Genomic DNA, 16,371 nt, shown 5'->3' with positions numbered 1-16,371 from the left:
TGACTGTCAAGTGTGTTCAAAACGGTGGAATGGAGAGTGAATGGATTCAAGAATGACTGGCATTGTCTCTCTTCAGTTCGCAATGACCGTGTCACTGCGAATGCAGCACGTTGCAAGTATATGCACGGCATTAGGAGGGATACTTTTAAAAAATAATCCACCTCCAATTACCGATGACTCGTGAATAAAAAAAAAATAACTGTTGGCCCCTCACATCCCCTTTCTCGGAATATTGTCTCCCTATTTGGCTGACAGGAGATGCTCGCTCTATGAGTAATCATAAACCCCCGTGGACAAGGGGATATGAGCTAGTCGATATTTATTTAGGGAAGTATTCATTATGAACACACGCCATTTTCTGGTCAAATAAAGTCTACATTACATTTACAATGTGCCGTGATATTTGTATCAACTCGTGAAAAAAAAACTACAAGTGCAGTGGGTCAAAGAGCCATGGAATAAAGCCTCTGTTGAACGTAACAAGACAAGGCAGAATCATAATTCATACAGTGAGAGGAATTACACAAGTGACAGGCGTTAATTATCGGGGCAAAAATTGTTAAAATGTAAATGGGCAGGCCGTGTGGAAGTACTTAACGAATGACTGATGGGCAACACCGACAAGAGACTGGACACCACTCGATGGGAAAAGGAACAGAGGATGCCAGAACAAGAGCTGGCGAGACGAGATTCTAGCAACGTGCACAAAGGAGCTGCTGCTTGTTGAGGAGGAGGTCGGCAGCAGTGAGTGTGGGAAACGATTGGGAAGACCTTTGCCCAGCAATTTGGGGTAGCTACAGGGCAATTTTAAATAAAAAGCAGAGATGATTTTTTCAATTAAGCAATCGATCACTCTACCAGTTATCAGTTCCATTGCTCGACCACATAATGAGAATGCACGAAAATAGTTGGAGAAAAAATTAACCCGTAAAAACAAAGTTTTTCACTATAAATCCTTAATATGCGTGGCGGCTAGAGTCCTCTCGTCCTCTGGCTTGAGATGGCTGCCACCTATGGGTCAAATGATTGCCTGCCACCATTGAGCAATTGGTAATTAAATATAAAAAATAATTTTCTTAAAAAGTGTAAAGTTATGGAAAAAATTTTTCACGAAAATAAATTGTCACGCACAACGAGTCTGTGTGCAAAATGTCAGCTCGATTGGATCACGGGAAGTGGGTTAAAAAACGACCGAAAGATTTGCACGGTCGTAAGCGTGCAAGCAAGCAAACAAGTGAACTTAATATAAAGGATTTAAAAATAATGTCCTCTGTTTCCACATGCGTAGCCATGATGGGCATGGCTACGCGCCTTCAGGAGGCAGGATGTGGGGTCAGCTGCCAAGATAGTCAATGGGCCAGAGCAGACATCGGTACCACTTGAGGTAGAAAAACCTAGCTTATTTATTTTTACGGCTGATCACTGTGGGGCCGTCCATAAATGACGTCACGCGATTCTGGACGATTTTTGACCCCCCCCCTCGTTACACGGCGTCACAAAAAGTCAGACCCCCCCTCAAATATGACGTCACAAAGCTCTGCCCCTCCCCCTCCCAAAAAATAAATCAAAAATGTTTCAAATCGCTTTAAACTATTGTCATTGTAGTGCGTATTTAATGTGTCGCTGCACTCTGATGTTGTAGGAGAAAACATTTATTTAAAAGTCTATTTAATTAAGTAGAACGTGTTGTCTATATTTATTTAAAGTTGCGCATTTTGATGTAACGTCACATTTCTCAAACCCCCCCACCCCCCTCGTCACACATCGTCACAAATGTCTGACCCCCCCCCCCCCAGGTGCGTGACGTCATTTATGGACGGCCCCTGTAGTTTTCACATAATTAACTTTTGTCGGCCACGTTAATACATTGGAACGACTGAAGTTTGCGCCACCTCACGGAGTAACCAACAAGCGAAGCATCTGCTACGGGCTCATGCACTAAATCTTAACGGAGGACCTACGTGATGTTCCACAAAAAGGCGATAAAAGCAGTATTGTTTTTTCTTCCAAAAAGCATCCTACTCTTAGTTGGAGCTGCGAGAAATCGTATCTCAAACCGAGCTTAGGTGCCGTCCATAAATGACGTCACGCACCTGGGGGGGGTCAGACATTTGTGACGATGTGTGACGAGTGGGGGGGGGGTTGGAGAAATGTGACGTCACATAAAAATGCGCAACTTTAAATACATATAGACAACACGTTCTACTTAATTAGACTTTTTAATAAATGTTTTCTCCTACAACATCAGAGTGTAGCGGCACATTAAATACGCACTACAATGACAATAGTTTAAAGCGATTTGAAGCATGTTTTTTTTTTTGGGGGAGGGGGGCAGAGCTTTGTGACGTCATATTTGAGGGGGGGGGGTCTGACTTTTCGTGACGCCGCGTGACGATGGGGGGGGGGGGTCAAAAATCGTCCAAAATCGCGTGACGTCATTTATGGACGGCCTACGATGTGGTCGTTGATTCTGTGGGAGTGGTGGGCTGCCTCCTCTGCCCGGTTGCCCACTGCCGCAGGTGCGCGTGTGGAGCCGCACGTTGGAGAGTGCGGAGCGCTTCGCCGGCGCTGTCGGTGGCGCCGTGACACCGCGTCGCTCCGCCGAGGAGGCGGCACGAGGCGCCGACGTCATCGTCACGGTCACCATGGCGACGGACCCCGTTCTCCGCGGGGCCTGGGTCAAGCCCGGAGCACTCGTCAATGGTGAAGGCAGAGCAAGGCCAAGCCACTAAGCGAGCCTTGCAATTGCAAAGGGCCCCGTGGCCAGCAGAGGGCCCCCTAGAGTCACTGCTAGCTAGTGGGTGAAAAATTAAAACATAATTTAATAGACTAAAATTTTTAAAAATAACATAGTAGATATAATATGTACAGTATAGTTATAAGGTAGTCATTGCTTTTCTTTAGGCCTTACTTAAAACGGTCAAAGGGGCCTCCAACCAAATTTTGCTTAGGGCCCCCAAAGGTCTAGGTCCGGCTCTGGGTGAAGGAGGAGGCGTGCGACCGGGGGGTCGGCCCGTCTCTCGTTCCCCTTAGTACCGCTTTTCCACTGCACGACCGAGCCGTGGTTAAAGGCCGTGCTGAGCCAGCCCCGGCATGGCCCAGGTTATTTTTTCCACCGCAAGAAGGAAAAAGAATCATGCCAGCTGAAGCCGCGCGCAATGACAAAGTGGCCGTTGGGTGTTAAATGTTTCGAACTTGTGCACGCAACGTATGATGGAAATTATTGTTAACCCTGCCCCTAGCCATACTTTTGGTTCTGGCTCGGCTTGGCAAGGAACTAACCAGTGGGAAATTGTTATTCGTGGATGAGTTTGTACCTTGTGATATAAAGTTGAGCACCTAAACTTCTGAAAAGTGTCTGGAGACTTAAGTCAAAGTATTCCCGAATAAGATAAATTACTATTATCCATATAATTATCCAAAGTTGACATTTTTAAGCACACATAGCATCGAGCTCATCACCATTTGTGGCCTTAAACCAGTGAAGGAGATTACACAAAGTGGTACTCACTTTAGTGACCCAGAGAAGTGATGAGCTGAGCCTACTTGCAAAGAGGATTTAATTTTGCAACTGCCTGTGAGTCAAGCGCTCTGCCGCAGTGCTCCAACATCCAAACATGCTTTGACACAACTCTCGCTGAGAAGGGAATTCTGTACCGGTGTGTTACACTGTATCAATCAAATATGAAATGTCCAATATTTGTAGAACTATGTAGAAGTTTCCACTCAGGAACTGGAACGATGAGTTCAGCTTGTGAATCGGAGCCAGATGTGTTGTTGCGTCACGTGACCATAAGGGGATTGTGATGGCTTGAGGAGGCGGATAGATCACATCTGATAGAGGATCGTGCTCAGCGGTGCTTTGCGAGAGAGACAATCTCGGTAGAGTTTAAGACGCCGCATTGAACGATTTATTTCCTCTTTATCCCAGTGGTGGGAGCGAACGGACCGACTTCGCGGGAGGTGGACGACGACCTGATGAAGAGCGCCGTGATTTACGTCGACTGCCGAGAGGCAGGGAGCCGGGAGTCTGGCGACATCATTCTCAGCAGGGTATACGGCTCTCAGCGGTCACCTTTAAAGCCAAAGATCCCCCCTCCACCCCGGCCCATATAGCCTTATCAGACTGTTGGGACAAATGCCGTTAGCGAGCACCTATGAAGGGTGGCATGGCACACGAGGGGGTGGGTGGCCAGTGCCACACCTGGCTGCCTTTGTTCACCAACAGCACCAGATATTGATTTTAGGCTGAGTCGGCCTATGGGAGGCCCAGGACCCATTCAGATTATCATAACTGGTGTTGGTCGTGAGCAGGAATCGAACTTGTGTCGCTGGGTTCGTAGCATAGCGCTAACCGCAACACTAGCGTTCCCCACACTGGAGTGATTGGTGATCGCTCCACTCACTCACCAGCAGCGGTCAGTCGTCAACTCATCACTCGCCTATTCCAGCGATGAACGAGCACCGACATTTTGGAAACAACCTTGTTTCTTCCCTGAACGCCGTAAATCTCCCTTCAAAATATATCCTGAAGCGTGTGATTAGTGTTGGGTTTAATCACATTTGCAAATGTGATTTGTAACTTTGGTCCTTGACCATGCATCGAAAGTTTAAATTTAATGTGCAATCTAATTGAGGGACTGTGTGTTGTCTTGGTATGGTTTGGGACCACTTTTGTTGTTGTTTTTCTCCCTTGCCCAAGCTTGTATTTCGTGTTGAAAAATCTACAGGAGTTTACATACTTATGAAATCTGTACACATATACTTTATTTTTCTTCAATGATTTAGTGACTTGCTTAACTTCTCTCTATGTTGCACTCTTGCTGACCCACCCAACTGCACACCTGTGAAAAAGAGCTTTATAGTTCATCGGATTCCTCTAGAGTAAACTAAGATTCCGATTCAATCGATTCATGATATATGAACTAGCTGGCCCAGTCATGACCACCCCATACTGACCAATATGGTGAAATATGGGCAAAACAAACTTCGTGACTGACACGGCATGTAGAGAGGCCTTTCTCCTGCAGTGTATTGATAAAGGGCTGTCCTTTTTTACGTAACAATTCCCCCATAGGATGGATTTCACATATCAACACTGAGTTGTATCACTTTGGTAATGTAGTTACGTGACTTTATTTTACCGAGTAAGGGTAACGGGTTTATTAAATATTTTCGGCTGAACACTGTGAAACGCCCTTGCCATATTGCGTCGGTGCAGGCCAACATTTTTGCCGAGCTGGGAGAAGTGATTAATGGCTCCAAACCCGCTCATCGAGAGAAGACCACGGTGTTTAAATCACAAGGTGAGTTCAATGCCCTTGCTCAGGTGGTGGTCGTTAAGAGGTCACAAGGCAAGGATTTCCCAGGGCCCACTCTTAACTGAAATCCGCACACACCCATTACTCCTCATCTTGCCGTTTGTGGAGCACTTCTCGAACCCACCTTTAACGCTGCATTTTAGCATCAGGCGTGATGGCAAATTCTAGTGATGTTTGAAAAACCGACTCAAGGAAAGTATGTCAAAGCAAAACGCCATTTTCTGTCTCCAATAAGCAAAGCAAACGGATATACCTGGTCTCATCGGCAGTCATTCTTGTTAAACAAATGCTTCTGGGTTATTGAACATTGTTGGCCAGAGCAATCAAATTAAACGTAAGCGACAACTCTGTTCTGTCTCCACATACATATTGGAAAGTAGTTATCTCAGTAATTAACAACGCGGTGTGCCACGATGGAGGTGGTTGATGGCAATCATTTGAAAAATCCCACGTGAATTTAACTGTACACATGTGGGTTTTGTTCGGACATTCCTCCGTTTGAAACCTGAACTGTGTGTCCAATTTGACAGAAGCAGGGAGTGTGTAAAGACACATACACAAAAAGTCAAATTTAAAAAAAGTCAAGTCTCCCTGCTTCAAAAGCCCACTGGAACATACTAATATTCTTTGGCAGACCAAAGTCAGTGGTACAAATTTAGTGTTCCTCTTGCAGGAGCCCTTATCTACACATAACATCCACTGTCGACTTCCCACAAAGTGTTAATCGTCATTGTATGATAAATAATGAGCTCAGTAAAACCCTTACCTGGATATGAACACGTACGTTTTCAGTTAAAGGTCGTCCACTCTGCTCCAGCATTGACGCGGCCAGATAATGGATCATATAATCCAGTAGAGCATATCACAAATATGTCATATCGCACCAGATTCCTCCACTGCGTGGGTCTCATTTCCGAACCCATTAGACGCCACCATCTGATGGTGCAATAATCGTCTTCAACAACGGTTCACGTGATTGGGGTTTCAGCTTTATACGTTTTATGGTCAGCGCATTGCGCTGTGAACCCGGCAACCCACTTTCGATTCCTGGTCACTGCTAATGCTCGTTGAGTGGTGAAGTACGATCAAGCAACCCCCATGAACGACTTGGCTTTGAGGAGGCCTTCATTCAGCAGTGGATTGGCAAAGGTGTAAATTAATTACTGTATCGAAACATATACAGGCACCGACAAAAATGTGGCCTTCACATCAAGTGTTTGCTAATCGCTGAGTGTGTTTGTCTCTGACAGTGTTTCATCTCAGGTCATATTGAGGTTTTAATGGTTCATTGAGTTTTCCAACGAGGCCCTGGTATAATGGAGGGGTGGTAACGAATAACCGAATGAATGGACGCGTGTACATGATAGAACATCAGGACATTATGCACTGCCATAATATACGCCAACCCCTTATTTCGCATTAATGAGAGTTCAGCACAATTTATGTTGCTGGTCTAGGCGTACATTAAATGTTCTTTGATCACGGTTATGTTAATCCGATGTGTAATAAGCACGTCCTATTTTAAATGTGAGCGCTTGAATTTCGAGCATTTTGTATAATTTCTAATTACATTTCAAGGACTTGTGTTGGCAGTGGCCGAAATTACTTTCATCCCCATTATCAGTGGCAATCACATTACCTTGTAACGTTTAGGGTAATGGGCCATATGTTAGCGGTAGGATTTTGAAGTGGCTAAGGAGATGTATAGGATTTTTGTTTCATGCTGAGCTTCAAGTGTAGGTTATGTAATGTTCCATATTGCAAAGGCAACTTAACCAGCAATTGCAAATTTGTGAATTCAAAATTCCGCTTAGCAGTCAATTCAGCGCACTGTCCCTCTGAGGTCAATTAAAACGAGTATCACTTTTTTTACGTTTGATCGTCTGTTTACAGGCAGTCCCCGACTTACAAACGCCAGACTTACGAACATCCACACTTACGAACGAGCTTCCATAGATGTTCATTTTTTAACCATCGGATGTGTGAACGCCAGAGGTGGGACAAAGTCATTGTTATGCAAGTCCAAGTCGAGTCGCAAGTCATCAAATTCATGACTCGAGTCTGACTCGAGTCCAAGTCACATGACTCGAGTCCACATCTCATAGGTGGGACAAAGTCATTGTTATGCAAGTCCAAGTCGAGTCGCAAGTCATCAAATTCATGACTCGAGTCTGACTCGAGTCCACACCTCTGGTGAACGCGAACTCGCACTTGCAAACCGAACCGCGGAACTATTTTGTTCAGTATATCTCGCGGTCCTCTGCGAGATATACTGTGTCCCAGCATCTCGCTGGGAGTGAGTATTTGGGTGTGTGTTTGCGCGTGGACATACGTGTGTCTGAAAGTGTGTGTCTGTGCGGGGGGAGCGGTGGAGCAGTGGTTTGTGCGATGCGCTACGAACCCGTGGACCCGAGTTTGATTCCTGCTCACGGCCAACAGCAGTGACGATTATCTGAACCGGTCCTGGGCCTCCCCTAGGTCGACTCAACCTGAAATGAGTACCTGGTGTGATGTGTGAACATCGCCACTCAGGAGACAAAGGCAACCAGGCATGGTGCTGGCCACCCTCCCCCTCGTGTGCCGTGTCGACCTTCATTAGTGCTTGCTAACAGCACTTGCCCAAGCAGTCTCTTAAAGCTGTACGGGAGATCTTTGTCCCCCCATGTGTGTGTGTGAGCAATTGTGAGGACTCATTACACCCATTCAGACCAGCATCAGGACTCAAGGTAAGTGAAAATGAAACAGATTTGTTTTCTTTTCACGTTACTTTATTTTAATGCTTTATTTACGATACAGTATTTATCTCATTATTATATGCAAATGTACAATATATATTTTTCATGAGTTTAACAATGCTTCCCGTTTTTGTTGAACAGTAACACATTATTGTTCCGACTTACAAACCGTTCGACTTACGAGTGGGTTTCAGGAACGGAATCCGTTCATAAGTCAGGGACTCTCCCATATTTACTTAAACGCTTTCAGTTTTATTTCTGTAATTTGTAAAGCATTTGGTAAAGTAACAAAGCATCGTGGAGTCAGAGAACTGGACATTAAAATGTTTTTCATGGAAGTAAAGCTACATTATGGCATGATACTTTACATACCTGTCAACCCATACAGTTTATCCGTATTCTTGTACATGGAAATGGAGTTTTCAGGTCCATACGGTATATAGCCGTTTCATTACGGGCACATTTTTATTGGTCTATTTGTTTGTGTTTCTCCCTTGTGATGGGACTTTGTAGGATGAACATTGAGAATTATAAGGGCACGGGGTGACCAATACCATTTGAATTGGTCTGTAATAAGGTAGGGTACTGATAAGGGGTTGACATGTATGACTTTACCTTTGTATTTAGATGCTTCTTGTTACAGGTTTCATAGGAGGATATGGTAACGTAAAAGTTGATAATATAAACTATTCAACTTTATTGTTTTTAGCAGATAAGGCCCACTGAGCTATATCTTTTTCAGAAGCAGCCTGGCCACAATTGATAGCTCAGCGAAGTGGCTTGTCACGTGCAAGTGTATAGCAGTATGTTAGAACAGGTGACAAGAATACGGTGTACGTGTAATTAGGAGGTTGCGATGGCCGACGTATATGTGCAGGATGGAAGAGGGCCCGACTGCAGAGACAGGCATTTGGAGTGGCACTCAGAGATCACTAAACGTGGGGAAGACCTGCAGCCAGACGGTGGGAGACTGTGAGAACAGACCTTGGTGGTTGGGTTGTTGACTGTGCAGTCAGCGATGGTGTGTGGGGTGGCAATCGGTGGCATATTGGCTCAACATAACCTTAACTTTGTTTAACAACTAGAAACAGAAGTTGTCCAATGTTAAGACTGGACCCTGTTATTAGAATTTGGAATTCCCAACACTAAGCTCGGGGCTTGGCAATACAGATGCGCCCTAATGCAGTCTAGGGTTGAGCACTAGGACACGGATTTGTGTGCGAGTGGTCAAGTCGCAACACAGAAACGGTACAAAGCGTTGCTGTTGCTGCTCCTGTTGCTACTGCTGGAAGCTATGCACTCCACTAGAGGCCCTCAGTGTACCTCCGATGTCAAAACGATGGCATTGAGTGCTGTCGTTCTCTCTCCTCTGCCAGTCTCGTCGCGTTGCTCAATCTGTAAAACCCCCCACGTCCATTCGCACCATTAACGTAATTTGTATCACCGCGTTGTAAATAACGCGTGGCGCCATTCTAAAGGCGAAAGTGAGGGCCTCCCAAACAAACAGACCAAGTCGAAATCCCGGTGACGATAAACATCGGTGGCGAGTGATATACTACCAGTCCTGGGTCCTCCTTCACAGACGCACAGTGACATTCGTGGTGGAGTATGTGCAAACAAACTGACATCACAGGTGAGGAGGCCTTCCACCAGTGCACTTGCAAGAGGCAGTACATCCCTAAATAGTTTTTAAGCCATCCACTGTTTATACCTCGCCTACATGTAATCTCCAACTTTTGTCCAATGGTTCCAACCACGTGCCGACGTTGGACTAACGTTGGAATGTCTACTGGGTCCACCTTCCATTCTCTCTGGCCTATGCCCATGAATTACACTTGTCAACAACAATTTTTTTTCTGGCCTGGACTTTTGTAGTTGTTTTAGACTAATTTCAGGGTACTGATTCCAAATCTGATCTCAGATTTGCTCTATCACATCTCATTTTTATGCTATCGGCATACCCCATTTTCATTGATTTTACCCGAAATTAACTCTGTCACTTATTATTGCAAGTTGTTGCGAGTCAGTGACTGCTTTAGTGTTAAAATATGGTGCTGTATTTTTAGGATAGTGTGTTTATAATATCATTTTATGTAGATATCCATATTTTTCTTCTGCAGTTTTGATTGAAAATGCAATATTTGATATCTCAAAAACCTAATGTGATAGACAAAAACTGATGCCAGAGTTGTAATCAGCACCCCAAAATTACCTTAAAACCGTTGGAATACCTTATTCCAGAAAACGTGTGTTGACCAGTGTTATGCACTCCCCGTGAGTTCACCGTATTTTGTTGTTCTATGAAATCTGTAAGAGAGCTGCCGTGGTTTAATGGCTAGCACACTGCACAGCAATCCAGAGGTCATAAGTTCAATTTCATCTTCCAGCGTGGCAGTTTAAACAACGGGTTGGGAGGGGGGGGGCATGTCCGTTAAATCCTTCTACCTGTGCCCACCCAGTGGTATTAATCGGCACAACCACAGTCGATGGGCAGGACAATCATAGTGGAGTAAAGTGTGGGTACTCCAACCTCTTCCAAGACGTCTGGTCAGCATGGACGGGTAGGCCAAATACCTTTTAGAGCAGCGGTCCCCAACCTTTTTGGCACCAGGGACCGGTTTCGTGGAAGACAATTTTTTCACGGACCGGGGTGTTGAGGGGGGGTGTTCATCATTGGGTCTTTCCCCCTTTTCAAAGAAGCTCTCCAGCGACGTTTGTTTTTTACTCATTTTGGCTAGGGGTTGGCTTGTGGGCTCACCAAAACTGTGACTAAAACAAGTGCGTGGTGCGGGAAAGAGGCGCGGATGGAAGGGGCATGCCACGCGCGGACTCACCGCTCTCACCTCCTGCTATGCGGCCCGGTTCCTAACAGGCCACGGACCGGTACCTGTCCGTTCCCCAGGGGTTGGCACCCCTGGTCTCGAGCTTCCTTTCGTGGAGATCCTTCCGCCAGCAGTGGCGTGAGCTGCTCCTTTACCTTTTACAAATCTATAACTTTGGTGTGTGCAGGGCTGGCAGTGGAGGATGCTGTTGCAGCCAAGCTGGTGTACGACAGCCTGCAATGAAGAAATATCTGTGAATTACCAATCATAGTTACCAATCATCGGTGCCACTTACATTTTGTGTCATTCCCCTCGCTTAGTGTTCAACCGAATCGGTCATCGTGAGTTGCACTGCCCTTTGTATCGAACTGCCGATAACGTTTTGCTGTCGCCAACCTGACAGGTTAGACGTGAAATGTTATTGATCAAGGGAGGATGTCAATATGGAGCGAATGTTTTTGATCTTCAAAAGCGCCACGAAAGCCAGTTTCCTAGTCTTCCATAACAACACATTATTTTATTGACTTAATCCGATAAAAAAGTGGCTTTGTGTTTTACAGCCTACAGTCAAAGCAAAGTGTCTCCCCGTTTAAATGCACAGTCTAATCCGATGAAACCAAGACACCCAGGAGATCCTAGATTTGAAGCTTTCGTGACTGCAAGGATTCATACTCTTAGGTTTTTTCGGTAAAGTGACGTAGGTATAAATAAATAATAAAAGATACATTATAAAAAATAATAGAAGAAATAATATAAATAAAATAATAAATCAACATGTTTCGGAGGCAACACAAACTTCCGTCTTCAGGTGGAACCGTCACAGCACGATTGCTGGATCAAGTAACGTCGTGATTTATTATTTTATTTCTATTATTTCTTCTATAATTTTTATAATTTATCTTTTATTATTTATATATTTTTACCTACGTCACTTTACCAAAAAAACCTAAGAGTATGAACCCAGGAGATCCTTTTTAACTTTTCTACATGCTACAAGAATGCAAGTTTTGTTGTTGTTGCAATGAACGGTCGGCACCTTGCCACGTGGGCTTACCGGAGTTGTGTTGTCGTGTTCCCCGATGACCTGCTCTCGGGTTGTACCCGTGTGTCGTTTGTCCGACGTTTCACTGATCGCACGGGAGCTTCAGTATCGGCACGTGGATTGAAACGTGAGGCATCGAAGACGGCACACGGCACAACCCGTACACACACATCATGGGAGAGGTGGCACTTTAGTTTTATTATTTGAGTGAAGCAGCTAAGAGTAAAAAAAAGTTCCAAGTATTTCTTTGTACATACGTGGCACCTTACTGGTACAGATCTGCCACTCAAAGTGCCATCACTTTGAAAACCAACAGGACATTATGAAAAAAAATCTGAACAATGAGAAATACATTTTCTCTTTTTTTTGCTAATGTTCTGTGCCCACAACGTGAGCTGTTGTGAGCCATACGAAGCCTTGGACTCATGGTTGACTTTTGCAAACACTTCAGACAAAAAGGGCTGCCTATAAAATACAATTTTACACGATTTTCATAATCAACGTTTTTGGGTTTAGATCGCGTTATTTATAAATTGTCGTAACCCTCCACCACCCGACACGGCCAATCAGTAAAAAAAAGTGTCACGTTGACAAAAGACAAATTAGTTCACTGCTTTAGCCCACCGGTGTGTTGAAGCGCGAAACCACAACATTTACAATTTGAGTACGACGTTTCGCTGGTAATTGCATCCAGCATCATCGGGCAATTCGCCAGAATGGTGAGGCTCTGCTGTGTCTCCCGTTCTTATATAGAGCAGCAGCAGGGTGACGTCATCATTAACTCATTAACTCGTGTTAAACTGACGATTATTTTGAATGTATCTATCGCAGAATATCATTGGAATTTGCAATAATCCGGTTGCACCTGTGAAAATGTTGCTAATATATTTTGTGTTTTCCCCCTGTAATCATATTAAGTGATCCTTTTAATTAATTTAGAATACAGAAAGATCTAATGAATACGGAATTAAGACTAGCTTATGTAATGTGTATCATGGGGAACAAATGCCTGTCTTCACAAGTTAGGGACTAAGATTGTTTCATTCGTGTTCACTAACAAAAAAAATAGTACAATAAACTGTGAAATGTGATGATTGAATGTGTTGCAAGTCCTTCCCTGGTCCGGCTGAAAGCCCTCTCTGAATGTCACGTTATATTTCTGGGCATCGTGACCAAGTACTACTGAGAATGAGCAACAAGGCTCTCGCATCGATTAGAAACGTTCAGCTAACGTCAACCTGCACTCACTTCTTTACAAGGAAGCAGTCACCAGATTAGTTTTTGTTCGTGAACGTAATAGCCCTCGCCATCGGAAGGTTGTGAGTTCCAAATCCTGGTTGGGGATTGACTTAAGCCCATTATTCCTCTGGGCTTGATAAAATTAGTACCACTTTGTGGGGAAGTCAATTAGTTGTGCTCCTGAGAGACTCGACCCTACCACAGGAACGTGGAATTTTCACCACTGGCTCAGTGAGGGCTGTAAACGAGATGAGCACTGCCTCTGCTCCTTGGAGCATGGAATCACTTTCACTTTTTTTGTTTCACTAAGAGCCCAAATGATACATTTAAAAATGACTCCGAATTTAACATCATCAAACAATTTAGCACGGTAATATCTTCATGTAAATGTTTACCCAGACTATGGTTGGAAACAAGTAAACCCGTAAAAACAAAGTTTTTCACTATAAATCCTTTATATGCGTGGCATCGGGGCGGCTAGAGTCCTCTCGTCCTGTGGCTTGAGATGGCTGCCACATATGGGTCAGATGATTGTCTGGCAGCATTAACAATTGGTAATTAATTATTTAAACAATTTTCCCTAAACAGTGTAAAATTTCGGAATTTTTTTTTCACGAAAATGCATTGTCACGCACAACGAGTCTGTGTGCAAAATGTCAGCTCGATTGGATCACGGGAAGTGGGATAAAAAACGACCGAAAGATTTGCACGGTCCTAAGCAAGCAAGCGAACTTAATATAAAGGATTTAAAAATAGGCTGCATCCTTCACACCGTGGTCCTCGACGGTGACGTAGTTGGTTAGCGCACTGGACTACGATCCCATTAACCTGCGTCTTGATTTCTGCCCATTCACTCCAGTGGCAATTGGTATCTGCAGTTGGCCTTGACCTTCTGCAGGTCAACTCGACCTTAAATGAGGACTAAGTGCATTGTGATCAGCGTCCGGGACACAACGTTGGCTGGTGTGCATGGTAAAGACCACACTCCAATGTTCTTTAAAACGTTTTGAAATTTATTTTTTCCCAATTTATCTGTATTTGACTTTCAACTTCGTGTCACGAGGACATAAATCAATTCGAAAATCTGGCAGAGCAGCACAAATACCCATTGTGTTAGCGAACGGCCCACAAAAGCGGATACCACTGCACAATCTCGAAGATAGATTCAAGCGACCTCTGAGTTTTCATTGGTGATGGACAGGCTGCTCCAATGCCAACTCGCTACACTTTAGTGACTGGTTATCATCACAAGCGGCTGCCTGGACTTGAACCCACATTTCCAGTGCTGCTCTTAAAGGCTACTCACTAATAACACTTGCTCTAACAGTCTGTAAAGCTAATTTTCAGAGTGGGTGGGGGCCCACTTTCGCCGATAAGACATCATCAGTGTGAGGGCCGCCACACTCGTGGCGTTTTTACTCGTCGTGTATTGGCAGGGGGCCGCACTAAAGACCACCAGGGGCGGCCAGTGGCCCACGGGCCTTGCAATTAAGAACACTGAGTTAATGGGTTATAGGATCTTTGTATTGAAACCCCTCCCTCCACCCCCCCCCCCACCACTTTTCTCCAAAAGTAGACTCGGCATTGCCTGCGGGACGGTTCAATATTTCTGTGCCTCTGTTTCTTGAGTTCCTGCCCCAGTTTCTTGCGTTTTAGTAGTGGTGGTTTCACCGATTGGAACCCATTGGGGTTTACATGTACAGTATGTGAATGGGCCAGCTACTTCGGCGATCACTGGCTTGTGTGTTCTGCTCCAGAAAAAAAACAGCTTTGTGTGTTAATTCTCTCGTTTTGACAAGCTACAACACAGTGCATGTGTGGGGTGGGAAAAATGAAGCGAGAAAAATTTACTCGGCGTCATGCCAATAACATACATTCATATCAGAGTGAAATGTTATACGTGCGGTTAATTGGTTTATAATTACCTGTAAGTAAAGACTTCACCTACCACAGGGTTGCAGAAGCACCCTGTAAACAGCACGTCTTATTTAATGTATATTTAATTTGAGCACGCACTCGTATGGAACGCACACACTTCCTTCCCGCGCCATCGGCGTGCCGGGGCGTCACGTTACGCTCATGTTCGGATCGTACAGATCGTCGAGGAAACAACCACGGTGGAAACGTTGGTCGTGAGAGATGTACTATGTACCGTACATTTAACTTCTTTTGCACCGCGTGTAGCCCACCGTGCTTATCGGAGGTGCCGGGAAAGATTCGGAGGTACTGGGGGGGGGGGGGGAAGTATGCCGAATAAATATGGAATATGGCAAGTAAATACCACGAGTAAATGTTTTTTCTTACCAATCCCTCATTGATCAACATGGTCAATGTTGGCCACGCAACCCTTACGACTGACATCGCAGCGCCGAGAGCCTCCTTCAGCCGTGGATTGACAAAGGGCTGTTCATCACATCACAGTATGTAATATCGCAGGTGTGTGTGCATTGGCAGACATTGGCAGCTGGGCTGAGACCACGACCTCGCTACATTCTCGAAGAAATTCTGTTTCCATTACGAATGCCCGAAGCGTGGATTTGAAAGACGGTCCCAATATTGTGAGCCTAGTGTTCTGACAAGTCGCAGCCACCGCCTAATATACCTGGCCATCTATTTACGTTACCTTTTTTTTGGGAGGGGGGCGGTGGGGTGGGGAAATGAAAACAAACGACTGTGCACCCAGAATAGCGGAAAGCTTGATTGGGATGTAAGTGAAGGGTGAAGGGTTGCACCCGGATCAATCACCGGGTGTAAAAGGTACCTGCTGCTTATCTATCGCAGAGTTTAACATCAATCAGGCCGCCAATTTACCGGCCACACTTGTCCGAATCTGGACCCACCCTGCCAACACACCCCTTACATCACAGTAGACAAATCCATCCATCGGTGGTGGTGCAAAGCATAAGCAAACTCAGCAAATGCTTCGCGGTTCCACAAGTAGCTTAAAGAGACTTGGATTCGTAAAAAATAAAATGGGGATGCACCAAATATCGGCGAGAATTCATATCCTAATATATAAAAACATACATTTGGCATTCACAAGATAAAAATAAAATGTATCGCTCGTCTCTATCTCGTCTGCAGCTCTCCTCTCTCGCCCCCCTACATCTCTATCTCGATATCTTCCTCTGTCATCTCACTCGGAGTTTATAGGGGAGGGAGGGGGGCCCAACATAATTTCTGCTTCAGCCCCCCCTCCCCCCAATTGGGCC

General features: G+C 44.9%; 1 protein-coding gene across 3 annotated transcripts in view; it reads left to right on the top strand.

Annotated features, from left to right (window-relative positions):
* Positions 1-13,011, top strand: part of CRYM (crystallin mu) — a 44,570-nt gene extending 31,559 nt beyond the window's left edge. For all 3 annotated transcript variants that reach the window (XM_078611103.1, XM_078611102.1, XM_078611101.1), the window contains 4 exons: positions 2,520-2,703; positions 3,932-4,053; positions 5,222-5,306; positions 11,066-13,011. In XM_078611103.1, coding sequence (XP_078467229.1) covers positions 2,520-2,703; positions 3,932-4,053; positions 5,222-5,306; positions 11,066-11,121 — 447 coding nt within the window. In that variant the 3' untranslated portion in view covers positions 11,122-13,011. The remainder of the gene's footprint in view (positions 1-2,519; positions 2,704-3,931; positions 4,054-5,221; positions 5,307-11,065) is intronic.
* The last annotated feature ends 3,360 nt before the right edge of the window (positions 13,012-16,371 follow it).

The sequence above is a fragment of the Lampetra planeri genome, chromosome 35 (assembly GCF_965212315.1).
Source record: "Lampetra planeri chromosome 35, kcLamPlan1.2.h2, whole genome shotgun sequence".
NCBI classification, from domain to species: Eukaryota; Metazoa; Chordata; class Hyperoartia; order Petromyzontiformes; family Petromyzontidae; genus Lampetra; species Lampetra planeri.
Note: the sequence above shows the minus strand (reverse complement) of the source record. Positions and strands in the feature narration are given on the sequence as shown.